At 44.4% G+C, this 23,757-nt stretch overlaps 1 protein-coding gene across 1 annotated transcript in view; it reads right to left on the bottom strand.

Moving 5' to 3' along the window:
- Positions 1 to 23,757, bottom strand: part of foxp4 (forkhead box P4) — a 91,543-nt gene that overhangs the window by 12,484 nt on the left and 55,302 nt on the right. The window contains 8 exon segments of the mRNA XM_005469359.4: positions 1,587 to 1,670; positions 2,836 to 2,923; positions 6,362 to 6,460; positions 7,848 to 7,946; positions 8,441 to 8,642; positions 11,248 to 11,386; positions 14,927 to 15,052; positions 19,158 to 19,280. Coding sequence (XP_005469416.2) covers positions 1,587 to 1,670; positions 2,836 to 2,923; positions 6,362 to 6,460; positions 7,848 to 7,946; positions 8,441 to 8,642; positions 11,248 to 11,386; positions 14,927 to 15,052; positions 19,158 to 19,280 — 960 coding nt within the window.

Genomic DNA, 23,757 nt, shown 5'->3' with positions numbered 1-23,757 from the left:
GAAAATTGTACCAACCATTAATTTGACATTATTTAACCTATCATAATAGGCTGCTTTATTCAGGAGGCACTACTAATGTTAACTCACATGAAAAAAAAAAGGCCTTCAACACTCCCTGTGAAAATGTGGCCCTATCATTTGTGCAGAACCACACACACTCATACACACTTGAGCGCTCCACACACATACACATGCTTATACACACACTGCACTGGCTGCAATTAACCCTGAGCTTACAAAAACAAAACCACACGACAGCATGTTTTTAAGAAGGGAACACACACATGCGCTTTGCGGTGGCGAAGTCTTCACGGACCAATTCGGCCCAATTAGGCAGAGCCTTGCACAGATACACACTTGAACGCATACACACACACACACACACACACACACACACACAGAACCACTACATCCAGTCTCTCTGGGAGAGCTGTTGTAAGGCTGCTAGTTTAGGACTAATTAAAACCACTAAGTGTGTGTGCGTGTGTGTGTTGTCTAGATGTATGCAAAATGTGTTGAATCGCCTCCTCTTTACTCTGCCCCCTCTCTGTACCATTTAAGCTGACTGGAGAGGGCGGGGCTGTTTAACAGGTACTTCATTAAAGCTGCAACCCTGCCCCATCACCACGGCAACAGTCGAACACTGTTAATTGAGGCCAAGCTTTGTTTCCATTCCTGATGCTCCTCCTCTGCCCCTCCTTCTCCAATCCCTGACCCTGAGGCTCTTCTCCAGTGGTGACAGAACACGCCTCTTCCTGATTTCCCATTAGATGAAAATGGCAGCTGATCCCCCTGCGATCAACACATCATCCAGGCAGGCGCACAAGTACGCGCGAGCACACGCGCACACACATTGCCACTCGGCTGCACCCATTTATATCCTCAAATTAAGACACTCTACCTCTAATTGACAATTAATTTCAACATCTTCATATTTTAATAAGACTCCTCGTCAATCTGAATAATGAAATATTCATTAGATACCTAATAACAACCTCGCCAACCAGTGTGGACACACACAGACGCACGCGCCATGTCAAATTTCTATCCTGTATTGTTGGCACACACTGACAATATTGTGAGAGGCTGTTTTAACTGCTCTCTCTCACAGACAGGCTGGGAAATCTTAATTCTCAAATGCAGGATTTGTTTAGAAAAATGAAAGTAAACTCTGACACAGTTTGAACGTGGGGATTTGTTGCATCTCTAACTTTGCATGTGGAATTAAAACATTGTGAAAGCCTGCTCTTCTGGGAAATTCGATGCACTGTATCATTGCAAGTTAAAGACAGAGAAAAGGAGAGTGAGGAAAGCATGGAGTGATGAAAAAAAGTGTGGAAATGTGTAGCAAAATATAAGGAAAAGTAAAAAGCAGGCCTTTATGATTCATGAAAAACACATTAACTCTCATTGGTCAATAGGGGGCGTCGATACCAAACTGAACAGTAACAGAGGAAGGTTACTGTACCAAGAAGGGTAGAAATAAAGAAAGTGAGCTATTAAAAGAAGATTGTGGTTGAATAAGAAGGAAGAGCGTTAGGTTTGGGGTCAGATGTCATGTCACTGGACTTTGGGTGTGTACTCACAGGTTGGTTAAAAGGCTTTGGCTCTGAGGGGCGCATATGCAGGTGGGTCATCATGGCCTGGAGTCGCTCGCTCTCTTTCGCCAGCTGAAAGACACGAGCGTGGACAGGATTACTTTGATATACATTTAATTTCATCACCTTTCATTTATAGTGTCGTATTGGCACATCCTACAATTACAAAACAGGTCAGGCACCAAGAAGAACATGAGCGTGGGCCACCTCAGGACCAGGCACCCTCTCAGACGCTCACACGAGTCTGCAGACACAACTGTCCTCATTTGACTTTGATAACCGCTGTTTAAAGGGTGATGTTACAGCCTGAGCTGAATCCTGTGTGTGTGTGTTTGCGCAGGAGTAGCAGCGTACACAAGTGTCGCCTCTAGAAAAACAAAAAAACGGATCCACGCTAAGGCGAATGCGGCGATGTGTGTCCGAGTGCAAATATGAGAAATTTAAAACATGCTTCCCGCATGTGTGTGTGCCGTGTGCGCGTGTGTGCACGCGAGGGGCAGAGCGGTGGGATGCCGATGAAGTGACATGTCAAAGGAGAGAGAGACGGCTGTCCTGATGTGATGTGACACCAGCTGCCTCTCTGTCACTTTGTGTTCCCTGGTGGTGGCTTCAGGGGCTGAGCTAAACGCTGTTTACCACTACTGCCAAACACAAAAGCTAACCCTAATTCTGGACCCCCCCACCCTACCCCCACTGGACACACACAAACACGCACAGGGACATAGCCGCTGTGTTCAGTAAACCGAATGTCCCGATGCGCGCCAAAAGACTCGTCTTTGTATTTGAACTTTGTTTGGAACTTTCTCACATTCAGCGCCGTTTAAGAACAGCATTTCACTTCTCGTTATTTTGCTTCTGCCGGACCATTCAGATGTTTCAAGAGGGTTTGCGTGCATGAACCACTCTGAGAACAAGAGACTCCTTGCAGCCTGGCCCTCCACTCTCTAGCTTCTGTCTCACTCTCTCTTTTCTTTTCCTTTTTCTTTTCTCTTCCCTCCCTCCTCCCCTCCTCTCAGCCTCACTCTCTCTTGCTGGTGACCAGAGAAGCTTTATAATTGGAGCAGCAATGGCAGCTTCCCTGCTGACTGCTCCTTTTAAATTACAAGCTCCACTGCTCTCCATAAACTCTGCCCTGCCTCAGACGAGTTGCGGCCATTGACAGGCTGAAACAGTCTTCATGACTTTGTTTGTGAGCAAATGAAAATGAGGTGTGCTTGCTCGTGTGCGTGAGACCCACCTGTATCTCCAGCTGCTGAACCACCTGCATCTGGACTCGGCACTGAGCAGTGCTGCGGTCATCTAGGGCATGCTCGTTGTTCAAGTGCCTAGAGGGGATGAGAGAGTATCAGTACTTTACTCATTTTCTGGGAAGTGATTTGATATCTGCTTGCAAATAAAAAAAAATATTTTAAAAAAGCTCCAAGATGAAAGAGCTGCTAGTCCCCACTCAATTAAGATTTTTAAGTCAATAGGATTATTGTTGAATCAGCTCGCAGGTCCTGGATGATGAAGTAACAAAACTCGGCTCTTTTACATTTATTTAAACTGAGATCTAAGCTGCTTCAGTGCTAGAAAAATAAATCACAATCTTGGAAGTTTATTTTGTCTACTGAAGGACGCGGCAGCTGTATTTTGTGTGTGTGTGTGCGTGTATACTTCATTGGTGCTTAGTGAACCATGATCCAAGACAACCACCTGGATATGAGCTCATGTGTTATTGCACAAAGCCTTATCTTAAGACTTTCTGTTAAACTCCTCTCCACTTATTAACGCTGGTGTGCATCTGTGTGGGGTGTGTGTGTGTGTGTCGGAATGGTGGCGCTATTTGTTTCCTCAAATGTGGGAGGACCTGGGACCTTCTGATCTTTCCCAGATCACCCCTCCCTGTCTCCCTTCCACCTTCCCTTTCTCTCTCTCTGTCTTTGCACTGTCATCGCCAAGGTTATTCACAGGTTGCTGCTGTGTGTGCATGAGATTGCGCAGTCATATATATGTCGTCGTGTGAGGGTAGTTAAGCCAGGCTGCTGTGTTAACTTTTAATGTTCATCAAGTCACTTGCTTGTTGTGAAAGTGTGGAAAAGTGCGGAAATGCGCGTTTGCACGGCACGTACGGCATTGTGCGTGTGCGAGTCTAGCAGAAAGTAGAAAGTTGGGCAACATCAGGCGAAGACTAGAAATGAAAGAAAAACAATGATGTCATGGCGGGGCTAATCTAGGCAGATAGATGGCTCAACACAAGTGCACGATAATAATAACAAAAACATGATCTCACCCCTCTCACTCGCTCTCTCTCTCCCTCTCCGTCACTTATACTTTTGTCGACTCTCCCCTTCCCACTCCTCTTCCCCCGCAACTCCCCAAATGCCTATGATTCACACTCATTCCAACCAAATCTGCCCCCCAAACCCTCCCCTCTCTCTATAGCTGGGCCATAAACAGTAGCGGGTTTTTTTTCTTTTCTCGATGTGTCCCGACAATGAGGCTCTGTTTACTCCTCTGAGTACAGGCAGACAAGGCTTTAACCCACATTACACCCAGCTCCACCAGCCACAGCCAGAGTATTATACCAGAGGACAGGGAGGAGGAGGGAGGGAGGAAAGGTGGGCAGAGACAAGAGGAGAGAAGAAAGACTTGAAATAGTGAAGTGTCTCCTTCCTCTGTTCTTCTGCTCTACCCTTTTCCCTCCTGGGGCGATGACTAAGGCTCGCTGGAAGGGAGCGCACGGTTAGACTGATGGCACTGTGTGTCGCTGCCTCTATTTTTTCATCTTCCTCTCTCTCGCTCTCTCTCTTACATACACACACAAACACTCTTTCACTCTCCTTCCATCTGCCCTGGGGCTACGTGAAATGAGACACCAAACAACAGCTTTCCTCTCCAAACTTTCCCAGCCTGCCTGCAAGCTTTGATCTGACTGTCCGATGCCATCACAATCACTATTCACAGTTCTGTGATGGTGTGTGTGCGTGTGTGTGCGTGTGTACGAATACGTATTTCATCACCCAGGCTTATTAATATCTCCACTGTCCAAATAGCTAAGAGTTCCACATAGATAATGAGTGTGAGTTTGTTTAAGGCTTCATTAGAGGCTTGTGAAGCCTTCATTATCAGCCACGGTGCCATGGGGAAGTCCACGGTGCTATGCGCGACAGGAGGTGGTAGGAGAATGTCAAGGCCGGATACTGCATCAGCATCGCACAGTGAATCCAAACTGGTAAATAATAGAGGGAGGAGTGAAAGTTAAGTAGAAGGACGCAGAGCAAAAAGAAGAGAGAGAGAGGTTTCTTGCTCTCACAGAGACCAAAAATCATAAAAGCCTACCAAATTAAAGAATGGCTTAGAGACCAATATTTTTAAAGCATCAGTGATAATTCTACATAGCTAGACCAGTTGTCTGCCTCTACTCAAGCAACAATGCGATGTATAAAAATGCATGTGCAAACATGGAATTATGGAGACGGAGGATTCTGTTCTTCAATGAAGACAAAGACTAAGAGAAAACCAAAGTGAATCAGTGAATCTGTGTACCAACGTGTGTTTGTACACGTATGCATGCATGTGCCTGGGAGCTAATGTGATGTAACGTATTGCAACCAATAGATTAGTCAGGAAACGCAGAAGTGAAGTGATGTGTACGATTGGTATTTACATTATTAGCTTTTCTTTGTTTTGCCTCACCTTTAGTTCATACAGGTAATCTAAATCAGACATTGTGAGTCTTTATTGGCTTAAATGGTCATGAACTTCATTTTAAAAAAAAAAGGGTTGTTTTGTCCCGGTGCTAAAAAAAAGAAAGAAGTTTTAATGTTTGAATCAAACCTGAATTTTGGTCGAGGATTGCAGAAATATTGAACATTTACAGTTTTACAGTCTCATTGCCATTTGAAACTGTAAATAATGCAAATTAATTATTGAACAGACTTTGATTATCTTTAACTGTGTGATTTCTTTTTAACAGAGAATTTGAACACATCTAGAAATATTACAATTATGACCTCTTCAAGGGAAATATATGCATGTCCCTATAACAAACTCTTTAACAGCTGTAAAAGGGATAGAAATGGAAAATGGACAATAACAGAAGTGGGGTCAAAACAGAACCTTTTCCACTTTGACTTTTCTTCTAGTTGCACTATTAAATATATACTAGGCATGTGATGTAAGTGGCAATCATAGTACAGCTCAGATTACCTTAATTTAAAAAAAACCCAAAAACAGACAGATACGTCAATCAAATGTAGTGTAGGGTTGTCTGATTTTACGCTGTGGGCCACTAAGCCCAATTTGATCTTAAATTGGCCAGACTCCACTTTCTGTCAGTGTAAAGAAGTTAAAGTAAACATTTAATCCCTGAGATCCCTTAATAAAAGAAAAATAACTACTTTTAAAAGTGTGTCTCAAAAGAAATTTTATATTTTCTATTGTATTCTCAGTGGAACACCCCCCACCACCGCGCCATATATTTCTTTAGAAGTTTTCTGTCATTTAATCTTTTGTCAGTTACTTATTTGCTTTGGTGTAGTATGACTGGCCATGAGGGAGGTCCTAATAAGTAAGAAAATCTTTAAAACTTATGAAGATACAGTTAAAATTCCAAATTTCCTGCCCTCCTTCACTTGTTCTAAAGTCATTCATTGAGCCCAATTTGAATCTTTGCTGGGCCAATTCTGGCCCCCAGGCCTTCTGTTTGAAACCCCTAATGTAGCGCAAATATCTTTATTCATTTTTCTGAGTGCTTATTTTTTCACTGGCTGGTGACTTACTTGATGAACTGTCCCATGTCCTCACACAGTGCTTCACAGCCAGGCCACTTACACTCTCCATGGCCATAGAGGGGATGGGAGCCAGTGTGCTCCTCATGACTGTGGAGAGAAAGACACACACAAACAGAGACAACAGTGACATTATATATTTGTTATCCACATGAAACCGTAGATAAAGTCAAAGTAAGTGCTTAGAATATTAAGAAAAAAAGCATTAACATGTCACACTTTCACATACATACACATGCAAAAAAAAAAGAAGAAGCAAAAACAAAGAAAACAAAAACTGTGTAGCAGCAACAGCAGCAGCAATACAGCCATCTGAGTTTGGTTAGCAGTCATTAGTACAGTTCATGAAGCCAAGTGCAGAGACAGGAGGAATAGAGCAGAGTGGGGTCAGTCACAGAAGCCAGGCAAACAGGGGAATTGGTCCAGCAACCTCACATTCTGGAGTCCGTGACCTGTCTTTCTGTTCCTGGCGTGTGCTTTGCATGTGTGTGTTGGTTTTGGTGTATGTTCTAATGTTTCAGGAGCTGACACAGAGCCGGCACGGGACCAACCAGCCATGACTGATTGGTGGCGGTTGCCGTCATGTGCTGGTTGTTCTTTTGTGGTGAGCCTATGTGTGTGTTTTTTGAGTGCGTATCTCTTCATATTTATGACCGTGTGTGTATTTATATGTGTGTGTGATGATGAAAGACTAGGCCAGGTTTGGTTTGGACCCAGGGTAAAATAACTGCATCCGTGCATGTGTGTGTGGCAGGTCCAGTAGCAGATGTGGTTCAGACTTGGACCTCTGCCGGCGACTGCTGTCTCCACATATATTTACATGACTGTGTATGTGCGTGTTTGTATGAGTGTGTGCGTGTGCGTGTGCTCGTGCGTGCGAGTGTGTACATGTGTGTGTGCGTGGACTGGAATGGGGATTCTCCCAAATCAACATCATAAGGTTGTCTAACAAAAACCATTTGTCTTGCAGATGGAAACATGTCTCTCTCCCTCTCTTTGCTTTTCACCTCTTCCTGATCATATGTGCAGGCTGAGGTTGGAGTGTATGTTGTGTGTATGTGTGTTGGCTGTGGTTGAGTCAACTCAGAAGCAGCTCAGACAGCAGACATGACAAACTGCTGGCAACCGCATTCTCCTCCACATCAGCCATGCATTAGCTTAGCAGGCTAATGCTATCCCCTTTGTGATCTTCTAAGCCAACTCTGTCGGAGTACTGCCAGCACACTGTAGTTTCAGCATGACCATGTGTGATATATTTGATTAACTAATAGAACCTCTCTTAATTAACACTTGTCCAGCCACCCTGACCCCCCTGTGAAATGAGGTCAGAAGTCAGGATCAACAATGCCACTGGTACAAGCAGTAAATCAGTGCTGAAGGACACTTCAAACCACCCTCCTCTAGTGTATCTTCTTGTCTCAGACTTGCCCACTTGTGTCTGTGTGTGTACGTGTGTGTACGTGTATGTGCTACTCACTGGCTGCTGGGGGGTTGGCTGCCTTTGGAGTAAAGAGGGACATGGTCATCTCCGCTGTCTGCCTTGGTGAAGGAGGATATCCACTCAAACAGTCTGGCTCTTAAAGACGGAGACAAGCCCATGAGCAGCCAACACAGCCATGGGACAACACAGCCCTTACACAGTGTGTGTTAGTGCGTCCCCCCAGCACATGCATCCCTGGAAATGATCGCGCCCGACTGCGGAATTTATCTATGGAGTAAATTTGCCTGTCCGCTACTTCCTGCTACTACCCCTCTCCCGAATCCACTATCGTCTCGTCTTCTTTCCTAACTTTGCGTCCGCACCATATTGACATGTGGCTGACACACCTCCTATCAAATGAGCTGAGCGATGTTTACGCCACACTGATGTGTGATATGCTGAATGTGCATGTTTTGGGCCTGTGTTTTCTGCGTGTCCAAAAGAAGGTTCAAATTTAAGAAAAAAAAATGACACAGTGAGAACGACTAAATAAGAGAGACCGGAAGAGAGTCACACAGAGAACAGACTGTGATGGCCACATTACCTGTGGCTATCATCAGGAAGTCATACTTATTTCCACATCACTGTACCTGTCTCTCTTTGGGGTGTGGCTCTGTCCATTGGGCAGGCTGTGCAGTGGAAGGTGAGCACTGGCAGCTTTGGGGAAGGCTGAGGTAGAATTGGAGCTGTTGGTGCTCAAGTCGAGGCCCTCGGCCTGTTTTAGGGCCTCCTCGCTGCTCGGCACCCCCGACACATCCTTCCACAGTTGCTGTAGGTCTGACGGACACATCGCTGCAGGCAAGGACACAGATTTAACTTAGCAACTGGTCTCACTTAACCCGTCCATCAACTTCACATGTTCATGCACAAATGTGATGATAGGATATTTAAGATAAGCTGATTCTAATAAATAGAAGAAGAAATACGGTTAACTATAAACCAGATAATTGTACCGACATGCAGAGACACACAGAGAAGCAGCGATAGCTGAAACTGATCTTAAATTATAGCAGACATAAAACACACACGTGCTACTTTAACCGTCCCTGTGTTTAAGAGCGGCTCAGAGTGGAAAACAGAACATCTTAAAAACGGACCTTTTTATTGTCCCCCCAGAAAGCCAGTATTCTTAATTAAGTAGCTAAACTTTGTTGCAACTGCTACTGTCCAGCAGCTCCACTGCTCCCGTTGCCACCACTATTTGTGTGAAATGGGTGGGTGCACACTTTGAGCTTTCGAGTCATAGCTTTGTTATTTCTGCTCCAATTTCACAGCGAGAGAGACGCCTAAAGCGCCACAGCCCACTCCAGTGGATCTTGTAGCATGCACACACGCGGATACACACACACACACACACACACACACACATCGACACAAACTCATACGGAGACTTTGCAGCAATCCAAATATTATGTCTGCTTTGTCTGCATTCTTCTGCGGTCCCGCCAAAACAAAAGTTCTCACTCTGGAAGAATGAGGTGCCGTGTGCGTCGATGTCTTTGTATGGGTACGCACATATATGTATTATCCGGACAGCTCCACACAAAAAGCGTGGACGTGCTCACAGAGCGAAAGTGTGAGGTAGGTGAAGACCGCTATAGAAAGCGGCTCACAGCACAATCCAGTCACAAAATCGGAATTTGAGACGAAAATGTAGGCGATTTCTTGGCAAAAGTCTGTAGTTTATTGATGAGCGACAGGGAAAAAAGGAAAGTTAAAAAAAACAAACATGAAATGAGGTGAAAACTGCTGTCATGATTTCCTCCAGCTAGAGTTTAAAGATGCAAAATATTTGAGCAGATCAGAGTGCTCCTGCTAAAAGTTTCTGCCAAACGTGCGTGCCCATATTTGGTCATGAGGGTTCATTTTTCTTTCACATTAATAACCGTGGACAAACACATGCTGGGAAGTTCTAAAATTAAACTGGGCGAATTCAAAATAAGTAACTGATTTGTCTGAAAGTTTCAAAGGCTGCTGAAACGGTTCCCTGCACACCCGTACTGTTTGGTCTGTCTTTTGCAGTTAAAATTTATTTAGTGCTCTTTCTTCTTCTTCTTTTTTTCCTTTTTGGCATGAACTTATTAGACTTTGTCATAAGGCAGTTACGAGAGGTCTACGCAGCACCTCCATCCTACTGCGGTCAGAGAAATAAACTGAAACCAAAGCAGGACCCCTAATGCCACCACCTACACAATGAACACAACAGCCCTTTGAGGCGGGGCAATAGTGTGTGCATTTGTGTGTAAAGGTGCGAGTGTTTATGCTCGAGTGTTTGTGTGTTTGCGTGGCATGGCTGGTCAGAGGAATGCTTCTGGCTCACGCCTGGCTGAGCCGTCACAATGGACCAGCTCTTTCACACTGCAGGGAAATTCCAGTCTGATACGGAAGGAGAAAGAAAGAAAAAAGGAGATGCCAAAGCCAAATGTTTGAAACTGTCTGAAAAATTACACTTCTAACAGAAATGTAGCCCCTGTCTTTTTCATTTGCACTTAGTAAGTATCCATTGGCTTTTTCCACTCTGTGTAAACTGGCATATCTATTTGTCCTCACCTCACACAAACAAACACCCTGTCCTCTAGCACATAAAGCACACATGTATACACACGCTTTTTGAGCAATTTGTCCAGTATTAAATTGATTTGAATTTCACTTTTGATTAGGTAAACACAATTTCTTTGTTGTATGTGAGTGTGTGCGTGTGAGACTGCATGTGACTGTGCATGAGAGAAAACGAGAGATCAGGGATCAGACAGCCAGAGGGAAGGAAATCGGTCTGTTTGGTCAACTCAGTCAGCGCTTTAGCAATGTTACGGCCACTTTAGAGCCTCTAAAGCATTCTCCGTGAGTGAGATAGTGTGTATGTGTGTGTCGAGGGCTGCTGTGCTAAGAGCACGGAAAACAAATGGACACAGATACACACACAGGACACATATACTCAGGGCGGGCCAGTCACCAGTCAACATTTATCATTCTAAAACTCTGCTGACAAAATGAAGGGACTGTGGGAGAAGTTACACGTAAGAATACACACAAAAAAACAAGATCCAGTGGGCACAGCAATAGCAAAACGATGATGTTCTTGTATCTGGCTAATCTCAAGTACACACACATGCGTGCAAACATTCACCCAAGCACATGCACACATTTCTCTAAGCAGGGGGGCTTAGTGGCATATTTTACCTATTATCCAAATGAGTACTTTCCACAAACCCACCAATCACGTTTCCTTTTATCTTTTATAGGCTGATTAACTTAACGGGCTTCACAGGCAGCACTGGGTACAGGCCCGCCTGTGTGTACGCCCATGTGTGCGCACACGCTTGTTAAGATGTGTCCGTGTCACCCGAGTGCTACAGGGTTACAGTGTTTTCATGAACGTGTGTGCGTGTGCATATACCTTGCTGCAGAGTCTGCATGGCGGCGGTGGGCTGCAGTGGAACCAGGCCCTGTCTCTGGAGGTTGAGGATGTGCTGCTGCTGAAGCTGCTGCATCTGGATCAGCTGCTGCTGGAAGGCCAGCTGCTTACTGCCTAACTGCTGTAAGCCACAAGATAAAAAGGCAGAAGATAAAGTAGTTAGGAAACTCGGTGCTCAGTGTAACTAAGTTGGTGAAGAAGTTTATTCATTCTTATTTTATGTTGTCTCAATTTTTTTATGATCCATATGGAAAGAAGTCATGCCAGCCAAAATTGCCGTATACACTGTCATACTGTAAATGTACTGTGAGCTCTACTAGACAAAAATCTGCTTGTAACTATAATTTACATAAAAAAAATACAAATTTGTAAAGGTATCACTCTCAAAATGAGTTTTTAAACTATGCTGAAAAGCCAAAAATGTAGTTAAATGAGTTCATTTGGTATACATATCCTATTCCAACATTCAGGTAAGATAAGATATTTAAAATCACCACAGAATAAATAAAAGCATGAAGCCAGTAACCCATAAGGGATGCCAAGCTGTGAAGACCCGGAGGATGTAGAGAAGGGGTGAAATGTTTGAGGGGAGAGTGCAGGAGACTGCATGTCATTTAGCAATAATGTTAGTGTGTGTTATGGTGATAAATGTCCCCTTACCTCCTCTCCCAGTTTGGAGCAGACCTATGTTGCAACCCCTGAGAGAGATGGACTTTATCTCCCACAGATAAGTAGTGGAGAAAAAATAAATAAATACAACTCCTCATTGTGTGAGAATGTATGTGTGTGAAAAAGAGTGGCAGTCTGGACCTCTTTGAACAGTGAAGAACTCACAGGAAGGGCAAACAGGTCATTTCCTTTCAGACTTGGTGTCTGGGGAGAAGTAGTGTGCTGGCGGTGTGTGGAGTCTGACAGGGAAGTATATGCATGTGTGTGCGTGTGGGCAGGGGAGCATAGGGGAGTAGTTACAATTACCCCCTACATTGATTACATTGATTTAAAAAAAAAGGAGGAAATACCTCTTTCAGTGTAATGTTCAATGAAACTGTATCATATGATGTGGTGAACATCAGAGGCCCGGCTTGACAAACACCACTTGTAAGTGACGTTTAGACACAGATGGTGTCATATCTCACAAATGGCTGCTGTTCTCATGTGTTCAAATGTGTCACTTAGCATGAAAGGGAAATTATTTCATCTTTCAAATCCCTGTGTGCATGTTCAGCAAAATCCGCCACTGATTCCAACTAATTAATGTAAATACATAGTACTGCATTCTAAGGGAATAAATCTATGAAATACAAAAAATACCCAATCAAAAAACAAACGGAGACCTGAGAAACATATTGATGCTAATTGTGTCTGATTTTTGTGTGTGTGCGTTTAAGTCTGTTCATTTGGTAACTACAGACACAAATACAAGTAGTTCAAGGTATTTGTTACCACAGCTGCCTACACCTTATTTTCTGCTACACCTTCCTCACAGTATAATTGTATAGTTTGTTAAAGATGGCACTCGTTTGTTGTACTGTACTGTAACTGCAGTGTAACTGTGAAACATCCATCTAAGCTTTCTCATACACAAGAGGTGTTGTGGTGTCGACAAAGCCTGTGCCGTACTTTCATAGTCTGTTTCTTTGAAGCGGATTGCCAAGTTCTCATTAGTTGCAATAAATGGTTTATCAAGATCAGAGTGTCCTGACTGAACTGCCTCCTCCCTCTCTTTCGCTCTCTTTTGACCCCAGTGCCCCTCCTTTTCTACTTGTCTGTCCATTTTTTTCTTCCAGTCCCTCCTCTGTCTCTCATTCTCTCCTGAGATATGGCTATGGTTTTTTTAAAACACACATTGTGTGTGTGTGCGTGTGTGTGCGCCTGCGTTCTGTTTACATTAGCTGTGGCTGAGTGGCCAAAGCTAGCGCAGTAACAGGCTGTCAATGTGATTTATGAGCACATCACACACTGTCTGAGCCTGCCAGTCACACAGACATGCACACACACATGAACACGCACACACACACACACACACACAAAAGGCCATTCAGTAGATGCACACTAGCACTGTGGATGGACACACACAAAGTACGCATCTCTAGTGATGGTCAGAGTCACTTCATTAAGCTGACTCCTGACCAGTCCCCAAATACTCCAGCCGGTACAAAACACTGGCTTTACACATACGTACACAGTCTTTCAATGCATCATTTCCACAGTGAGGAAATTGAAAAGAGGATTGCAGAGGAGATGGAAAGGGGCAAAAAGTCAGTCAAATGCACTAGTCCACAAACACTTCAAGCTTCCTTTCTCTATATATAGGCGGCTCAAATTTACAGCCTGGCTAGTTTTATATGTCCGGAAGAAATATGACAGCTACCTGGAAACTTCCAAACAATATGATACTCACAATGGAAAACAATGACTGTCTCAATACTGTGCACTTATTTTACAGGACAATTGAGGGGAAAACACTTGGCGTTTTGGTTGAGAATGATGCCTTCTAGCACCTGAAAAACACAGACTGCCGCAAGTGGCCTATAAGTCACATGAGTTGTATGCATCCCTGTAGGGAGGCATAGTCCCTCAGGTGTGTGTGCGCGTGTTTGTGCTTTGAACCGTGACACATCAAGTCTTCCTCTCTCTCTCTGCGTGTCTGTGTCGCTGTATGACCAGTGTTGGCACTTGTCTAGTTGTTACAGGACAACAAACCTGAAAACTGGGACAGCAGCAGAGCGGAGGGAGAAAGGGAAAGCGTTTCAGACACCCTCGCAACATGCGACTCAACCACAACTGGTTTGCTTTGGTCACGGTCGAGTTGGTTGACCGCTGTCGGTGAGGAGTTTGTGGGTTGGACTCTACCCGCTGGGAGAGGGGGAGAAATCTAGGATGTGTCTCCTCATGCGTTTATCAGAAAAGTCTCATGGGGTTCTTCTCCTTAAGTCTGCCTCCTGCATTGTCCTGAGCATCTTTGGAAGCTTTTTGGCTAATGATCATTCATACAGTACAGTCAAATACAAATAGGCATGCACGCACACCCATAGGTTATGACAGTAATCGTGTCTCATCGATTCCGATTCTCTTTGTTTTGCCGTGATGTGATCCCAGTTGATCCTCTGTTATCCTACTGTAACACAGCTGTGGTTAAACCCGGTACAGTGTGTGTGTTTGTGCATATCTCTGTGTGTGAGAGGGAGCGAGAGAGAAAGAGAGTGAAATGAAGGCAGACTCTTAGTGTTGGTGGGGTTAATTGACAATTAAAGTGTGGCAGACCCCTCCTACAGAGAGATTTCCCCTCAGTCTTAGAGCAGAAGGCATGCAAATGAATACTTTGGCAGGGTAGCAGTTGGCTTAGCACAGCACTCCTTTACTGCCTCAACATAGCATGCGGATGTGAAAAAAGAATGAAAACCCATATTTACTAATTCTTAAGAAAGACAAATATGTGCACGCATCCCTGAAGTTGACAACTGGATGAAAAGGAGAGTGAAAGAAAACAGGAAGGAGAGAGCTATATGTGTCCTACAGTCTATACATCAGATCCTCTGTGGGACTTTTTTTCTTCCCCTTATGGTTTTCTCCCATGTCACCCACTTTTACTGCTTTTAAGAGTACTTGTGTACTTCAGAGTGTACTTGAGCTGAGTGAGTGTGCGCTTGGTTAAGTTCACCTCTTTTGCTGCTTGCTTCCCGGCCTGCTGTTGCTGTTGTTGCTGCTGCTGCTGCTGCTGCTGTTGCTGCTGAGTCAGAAGCTGGAGATGTAACTGCTCCTGCTGCTTCTTATAATACTCCTGTAACTGGAGACAGACGCAGAAAGGGAGGTGGGGTGGGTGGATGGGTGGGTGGGGAGAGAAATGTGAAGCAAGTCGGTCACAACACACTTTGTAAAAGCTTCAACAATGCTACAGGTTTCCAACAGTGAAATGACCCAATATCGCCAAAATGCACTAACGTGAATGGCAGTCGCAAGGAATGCAGTTGCTTTGATTCCTCTCCTTGCAGCGAAGGCCGCAGTTTATTGTTGTGGTGGTGTATGGTTTATTGACAAACCACATGCAACAAGCAAACACAGGCCCGACAAAGCCCGCTGAAGTATTGCACTGAGCTGTTAGTGTGTGTCAAGCTGTGTAGCGAGGTAATTGTATATGTCAAATCTAACCGCCGGTGCTGGATTATTCGCAGGGTTCATGTTCGGTTATAGAAAGATCTGACTGTGTGACCGTGCAACCAGATACAAGAGCAATGGAACAGAAACACACCTGAATACTGTAAATATAATGCACTAGACATGCATTATACTGCAGTGCAGAAATAAATCTAAAGGTCTGAAATGGTGGTTGGCACACATTACACACACACAAAGACACACACACACCAGCACTGCAAGACTGAACAGGACTGTTTTAAACCTGCAGAGAAAAAATGCACAAGTAGATATACTTTGATATACTTTGAGGCAGCATTCAGTGTATTTGGTGATGTGCTGTCATAAAACACCTGCTAGGTTCGTGTGAATACCTACACTGTTCTGCTAAGGGTTATGAGTCACTGAATCTCACATACCCTGTTTTTAGACCGCATGCAGATAGGAGGTATGGCCCTTAGGATACATGTGGTTATTTAAAATGTGTCCATCCATTGCTACTGAGGTTTTAAACAGTCTCCTTCATACTGCAGATTTAAGTGATTGCTCCCCTTTAATACCTTTAGATTTAGTGTGCTGCCTTTGATACAGTCACTCATAGTATCCTCTTACATCACTTACAGACTTTGGTAGGAAACAAAGGCTCGACTTTTAGCTTACCAGCCTCAAACCTCTACAACATAGCTTTTTCTTTCACTCTGGCTAACTTAAACGTCTTCAGCGGACCCGTTGAGTTATGGAGTCCCTCAAGGCTCCGTTCTTTGCCCCCTTCTTTTTTCTACAGGCATGCTGCCTCCTGGCAAGGTTACTCAAAGTCATAATGTGCATTAGCATTTCTACACAGACAGCTGGTAAAAAAACAAACCTACATGTCCTAGGAGCCTAGCAAACCTCACTACTTGATTCTCTGATATGAAATCCCGTTTGTTCTGAAATTTCTTCAAATTTAATATTTTTTATTCTGTTTAGTCGTCCAAATGCCATCAGCTCTACTGGGGATAACCTCTGTAAAATAATATGAAATGGGCTGGGCTAGGACTCTTATTTGTGATGCCAGCTTTATTAAAAAAAGGTTGTTTAGTCTAGGTTCTGTCAGCTTAAAATTATCTTTGAAAGTGGGTCATTTCTTAAATTGCTGGCATACAAAAAGGTTTACATGCTTGTACATATGCAAGCTGTTCTCAGCTTGATGAATGGAACTTTGCTGAGATATGAGCAAAACCTCCATTCAGCATTTGCACCAAAGAACAGCAGCCCTTGTTGGAGCCCCCACACCACTGAACTTTCTGTCAACTGAACTCAGACACAGTTAAGCTGTTTTTATGCATTAACTCTGGACAAATGTAGCACACAACGGGAGATAGTCTGTTTATCGCGTGCTCTTCTTGCTTGAAATGTTCCATTTGGTTTAGGTGAGGGTGCTGCCTGAGCAGGGCGTACAGGAGGGACGACACAGGACTATTTCCTGCTCTGTTCGCACACTGGCACTATCAGACATCGCACTCACTTTGTAGCTGTCTGATCCGACTGCTTTGGACGTATCTGTTCTCAAACGCACCTCTGTTGGGAAAGGTTCAGATCCTCTTAAAGCTCCTCTCTTTGTGAAAGCCGTTAAAAAATGTTTGATAGCTTTTTGCTCATACTTTTTCACTCCTATTTATTTGCTTTTACTCGTTTCATTGTCTATACTTCCCATGTACTCTGACTCTTTTGTCTCATTCTTTTTTGTAAAGTACTAAGCCCCCCCCCCCCACACACACACACATATACAGAGGATCTGACTGGCCACAGCTTGTCTGTTTGTTTGAGTTTGTAATCATTAATTTACCCAGGAAGCTCCATTAAGATTATAATCTTGCTGAGAGTAGAGCAAGGCTGACAGGAAAACTCACACTGGCCACAGTGTGTGTGAGTCTTTGTTAGTCTGTGTGTGGGTTATCCTCCTGAGAACAGCTTGTACATGTGTCCGTCTGCAGTTTGTCTTTGTTTCATGGTGCATCAAATGTTCAAAGAGGCTTTTCAGCAGAGAATGACTTCACAGCACAGCAGTTGCTTCGGTCTCTCATCCGTCTGACCCTGCAGTGAACAGACTACACACCACTGCCCATCCTCACCACACACACTATGAAATGTAATGCTCCTTTTGTGCAAAGCTGTTTTACATTTTCCAGTTTCAATCTTATCCCAGACGTAGCTTCATTTTAGCATAATTTACTATGCTTGCTACCACGATGTTCCTTCTTGTCCTTAATTTATTTTAAATGCGGGACTCATTCCTTCTTGCTGCTCTCTTTCTTTCTTTTCCATCTGTCTTTCTTCTCTTTTATCGCTCCTTAGGCGGACTTAATCTCTCTTTTCCGCGTCACTAGCCCTGATCGCCTCATAATCACACAGACAAATGCATATGCAAGCGCACGCACGCACGCACACACACACTTAGCTGGAGAGTGGTGAGTTGAGGGAATAATTAAGTGATAATTAAGGTCTTTTTAATGATTTGATTCAGTGGCTCTGTGCATTAAGTGTATGTGTAAGTGAGGCACTCACCTCTCCAGCCTATTACCATGACCTTGACTTTAGTGAACACACTAAAGAAAAGCAGAACAACTGTAGCATAAGTAAAGTAAAGGTTGGAGGAAACTTAAAGGTTAAAACACACACACACACATAAACATACACGCAAGATCCACAAATCAGTGCCTGTGCAAACACACAACTGCTGTGTAGCAGTGGGCTGTAAAACTTACTTACACACTCTTACACAATGTACTATTGCCATGGGGATATGAAATTTAATGCTCCAGTGAGTGATATGTTGGTTGACTGTTCTGTGTGTGTGTGTGTGTGTGTGTGTGTGTGTGTGTGTAATAGTGCCTGATTTGCAGATATACACTAAGTGCGTAGTCCATACTGTGGTTAATTAAGTGGGAGAGCAATGTTAAACTCAGTGGTTTTATTATTGATGCTGTGAGTGAGTGTGCATTATCAACCCCCCGTCCCACCGCCTCCTTTTTCCTCGTTATAGAAAAAAAAAGAGAAAAAAAAGAGCTGGTGAAGAGGTTCTTAGCCATCTGCATGTCTGTTTATAGAAAGCCACCACATTTCACATTTCCATTATGATACATGTTGTCAGATCTTCCCGCTGCAATTTATACACGCCTAAAGCTACCACTTCTTATTAAATCTTCTGTCTGCTCTGGCTTTGCCCGAGCCGTGTTTTCTCGATATCCCCTACTAAGCAATTACTTCTCTGTCCCCGCACTGTTAGTGGTCATGTTCGCAGCCTTTAAGAGCGTTTGCCTGTGCAGGTAGCAGGTCACGGGGGTTGGTGTGGCTAAGCATTTGACAAATGTGTTGCAGATGAAGAGTGTTTATTAGTTTGTGTGTCGACATGGCAACTCTTCTATCACCTGCCGGGCATCAACACACTCCTTAATCACCGTGATTCACAGGCCGATGCCAAAAAGCACGCGCGTGTGCGTGCATAGGTGTGTTCTTGTGTTCCCGCGGGCGGAAGCGTGCCCTGTCTCCTAACAACAATGCTAAAGAAGAGTCAGTTGAAATGACAATGTGTGTATGAGTGGAAATGTGGACGTGTGTTTATCTTCAAAGATCTCAGAGCGTTGAATGAGATACAATCGCACCCATTGTGTGTCAGCAGCTACTAAAACAGACACATCCGAACATGTCGGCCTGGGACTGGGTCCAGATAAAGCGTGTGTGTGTGTGTTGTGTGTGTGTGAGAATCCGCGTCTTACCTGCTGTAGCATGAGAGCCTGCTGTTGCTGCAGCAAGGCCTGAAGCTGAGGAGGGGACAGGATCTGTTGCATCTGCTGTGGAGTGATCATCTGTGGACTCATCATAGCCATAGACACCGGGACCTAAAGACAGGACAGGGGAGCACATACATTATAAATTATTAACACACCTAGATATTGTCAAGCAAAAGTAGGATAAGTCAGCCACTTAAGCTAAGTTAAGCTTTGTGTCAAAAGGCAGAGTCAGCGCAGCAAGCTTTAAGCATGACTGTGCCTGCACCTGAATGCCCCATTGAAAGGAGGTTATACAGTATGACGGTGCAGACGGGTAAGCTGGAGAGTTATCTTGTCTCTTATTCTTTGCTTTCAGATACTGTTAAGAAATGCTGGCAACGTTAGACAAAAATAGGCATGCTATAAAACATATTGTTGACAAGTTCCTACACAAAGCTGCCACTATTAAAAACTATTTCTGTGGCAAAATCCCAAGATAAAAGGACAGATATGCAATAGGCCTATAAAAAAAAAAAAATCTTATCTGCTTTTATAAACACATGATTACGACTGCCTGCGATTCTCTTTTCCTCACAGTCAAGCCCGGCTAAGAAGAAAGGAAAAACAAAGTGGATATCTGATGAGATGAATATCTCACGAGATAGCGCTGCAGGCTGCTAAAGAAAGTGAAAGTGAGAGGGGGGGGGGGTTACAGGGAGAGCGGCATGGTGATTTTTTTGTAGATTGTGTTGTGCAAGCAGCTCTTAATGCACATGCACTGTACACAGGGACGTGCAGAGATACTAATCTGATGACAAGTGAAGACAAACTTACCACATAAAATCAGAAACTGAGACAAACATGCACATGCACAAATGCAGACACAACATCTGAAAAACCACTCTGGCGAAATCCTGCTGACAAAGCAATTTTGCATTTATTCACTGTGGCAACAACTACAGTTAATTAGCGCAGCTAATAGATGAGAAACTAAGAGATATTTACTGAGGTGGGAAGAGGGCTATGTGGGGTGGGGGTGGTGGCGGTTGTGTTTGAGAACAGATCTTTTTCTCTGGTTATAGACTGAGTGATAACAACCTCTTCCTTCTCTCCACATAAATAATAAAGTTTGTATTGAGCTGTTTTAATATCTCTGCTCACATATTATGGCTATTTCACAGGAAAATGAAGTAATTGCCCATTTTCCGATTTTCACTTTTTGATATATAAATTATTCATCCATCTCTTGATCAACTATATGTGTGTGCGTGCATTTGTGTGCAAGTGTGTGTGTCTCCACCCCCATGCCAGCTCGCTTAGGTCTATCTACTCACCACCTAAGGGCAGGTATGGAGGGTGGCAGCAGGTCAGCTGTTAGCAGTAAATGAAATTTGTATAGAGCCGATTTGACCTTGTAAACAAGATTGGCCATACAGAAAAAAACAAACCAAAAAACAACACTTCTGTCCCACCCGTCCTCTGGCTCTTTTTCCTCTATTCAGTGTCCCCAGACTTTGTCTATCCCTTTATGAAACCAGGCTTACCTAATTAAGGACACTTTGAACCACACACAATGATGAAAGGATGGAGGATGGGTAGGAAGAGGGCAGGGCACAGGTGAATCTGGGCTACGGAAGTAGAAGAGGATTGTGTTGCGATATGAATGTGCTGTTGTGTGAGGGCGGGTGCGTGTGTGAGCTGAGAGGAAGGGAGGAGAAGAAGATGAAAAGACAGAGTCAGAAGGGGATGAGCAAGGGAAATGGTGGTGTTGTGGCAGTTGGTAAAGGAATAGGCAAAGGAGACGGGGGAGGTGGTGGAACAGCGAGCAAGATGGGGGCGGTGATGGGTGCCGCTTGGCGTCATGCCAGCTTGCCCCCGCCGCTGGGCCTTGTCATTCTAAGCTGCCAAATGAAAAGCTGTAATTAATTGCTCTTGTGCATCCCATTCTTCCTTCCTGACAACTCATACACTCTATTTTATACACACCGCCATCGACATTTTCAAGTCGCAGGCGTAATAATTACTGGAGATATAGCACCTTTCTGTGTGTTGGCTGACGTTCTGACGCCAGAGCCGAATGTGCGTTCCTGTGTACAAGTGCAGATATACTGTACTGTATGTGTGCGTGCGAACGTGGGTGAAGGTGTGTGTGTGCGAAACGTGCATGCGTTTAAAGCTGAAGGTGTGTGTGGCAGGCTGAATGCTGAGTAGTTAAGGTTTGACGCCATTAATTGCCCCTATAATCTAATATCACAAAGCGTGGTGATTATGGGGCATGCGTTGCCACCGCCATACGACACCGCCAGCCTGAGAGCGCCGCCACAAAACAAAAGCCTCGCCATTAGCGATTTGACGGGCCAGGACAAAAGCGCCTCACAATGCAGAATTATATTTTCATTCGGCTTTGTCTCTCCTGGTGAATGATTTCTCCCCTTTCATTGGACTGTGAATAGGGAGAGTCTGAAAAGCCAGGCGATTTGAAGTCAGCCATTTATTAAATGCATTTAATTTTTTTTCCCCGCTGTCGTCCATTTTTTTTTCATGTTGCATGTTAATTTAAAAGAGAGAGATGCGCGGCAGATTAGTCGGCGAGAGGTGATTCTGAGGGGAAGTGAGCGGAGGGGCGCGAAGGGAAAGTGGAGGAGGAAGGATACCATCCACAAAAGCAAGAAAGGGAAGAAGATAGGGAGGGATGAAAAAAGAAGTGGATTATAATGGGTGGAAAAATGAGAGATGTGTGTGAGGAAGGAACACGACCAGGGAGGTTTGCTTAAAGAGGAAAGTGTGGCCTCGAGCTTCAAGCAGCGACGACGCGCGTGCACGAACGTGCTCACGTGCACACACTTAAAAGTCTGACCGTGAACAATGCCACGATTTCAAAAATCTAAGCTGTCTCTCCTATCATTTCCATGTAAGAATCAGTCATTAGTAGACGCACACGCGCGCGGGCACGCACCAAGACGCACGCTGTCGAGAGGGTCAGCGGCTGACAGAGGTCAACCCTTGCCATGGATAGAGGGAGCCCGGGGAGACGGGGATCGAGCGAAGAGGAGAGAAACAGGAGACAGCCCTGTCGTTTACAGAGAGTGGAGGAGTAATTAGAGGGGTTGTTTGAAGAGGGAGTTTAACTGATTAACAAAGGAAGAGAGGGAGCAAGGGAGCGCCTGAAAGATGGGAAGGAGAACGGGGAGAAAGGCATAAAGTCCCAAAGGAGTGAAGAGAGAGAAATAGGGGAATGTAACTTGCATTTCAATGAGGCTCCATCCCTCTCTCCTCTCCTCCCTTGATGACTTTTCATTCTAACAAGGAGGAAAGCCTTTCACCGCTTTCCATGATGAAACCTTTGGAAGATGCGAAGGATGGCGATCTGATATTAAACCAGCGTGCAGCCAGAGGGAATAGGCTCTGTGCAGCTCGCTATTGTGTTTACACAGAAGAATGCTAGGTAAACGAATGCATCGCCACTAATTTGGAAGTGAACTTTGGACTTCAGACTTCACGTTCCCAGCTGAGACCATTGACTGCAATAAATACGCTCAATGCACAGCCTCCTTAGCCATCATATATATTTCTAAAGTATGTTTACGCACCAGAATGATCACCTTTAAAATGCACAAAAGCAGCCTTTCTGGGCCGTGACACAACTCCTTATATTCAGAGAAACAAAAGATCATGTTGACAGTTTATAAAGGCACAACACCCCCTCCTGGAGCTTCACAGTGAGATAAAAGTACTTCTACAGTTCTTCACCTCATGCTGGCTCAAATATGTGAAGCCACAACATGTATCTAAGTGTGCGAGTGATGGCAGTGAGTGGCGAGAAGAAAGGAGGCTATAATCAGAATCTAAACAGGCTCTCGCTCTAAATGATGCAGCTCCTGCCTCTGGGTCTACGGGGACACACAGGAGAGAGGGATAATTGAAAAAATGACAAGGAGAGAGCAGGAGGAAAAGAGAGAGAGGCTGACACAGACCTCCTCTCCTCCTCCTCTTCACCCCGCCTGTTGGTGGGAGCAAACCCCAGCGCTGTTTATCCTTGTCACTGAGCATTACCACCTCACCCTGCAAAGTGTGTGTGTGTGTCTGTGTGACACGCGCACACACAAACACACTTATACACACACACCCACACAGACGCAGGTGCGTAAAGCTTTTGGAATCTGGTTTGTGTCACCGCAACCACACAAAACTTCATAAATAGCAAATAGAAATATGAGAAATATGAGTATGAGAGAGAATAGAACTCACTGAAGCAAATAAAAAAAGATAGCAAATCATTTCAGAAACCAAACTTTTTGTTTGGGGTTCCAACACTGTGCAGCCATTGTTACCAACCTGGTGAGTTTGTCAGCGGCCTTTGTGACTTTTAAGCGCCTTTAAAAAAAGAAAGAAGTACATCTCTATATAGTTTAGCTTGTGCTAAGCTGAAGGAAAGTGTGACTTTGGTTGAGAAAGTTTCTCTTGAGAAAGTAAAAGTCGTGCAGTTTCAGGTGAACCTGCAAAAACCCTCCACTGGTCCCCCTCTCCATCGTTCTCCCTCGTGTCACTCTCCCCGAGGCTTTGGCGTAGATATCCCAAGACGCTCAGTCTGCATCAGCACACCTCA

This window comes from Oreochromis niloticus, linkage group LG5, assembly GCF_001858045.2.
Source record: "Oreochromis niloticus isolate F11D_XX linkage group LG5, O_niloticus_UMD_NMBU, whole genome shotgun sequence".
In the NCBI taxonomy this organism is placed as follows: Eukaryota; Metazoa; Chordata; class Actinopteri; order Cichliformes; family Cichlidae; genus Oreochromis; species Oreochromis niloticus.
Note: the sequence above shows the minus strand (reverse complement) of the source record. Positions and strands in the feature narration are given on the sequence as shown.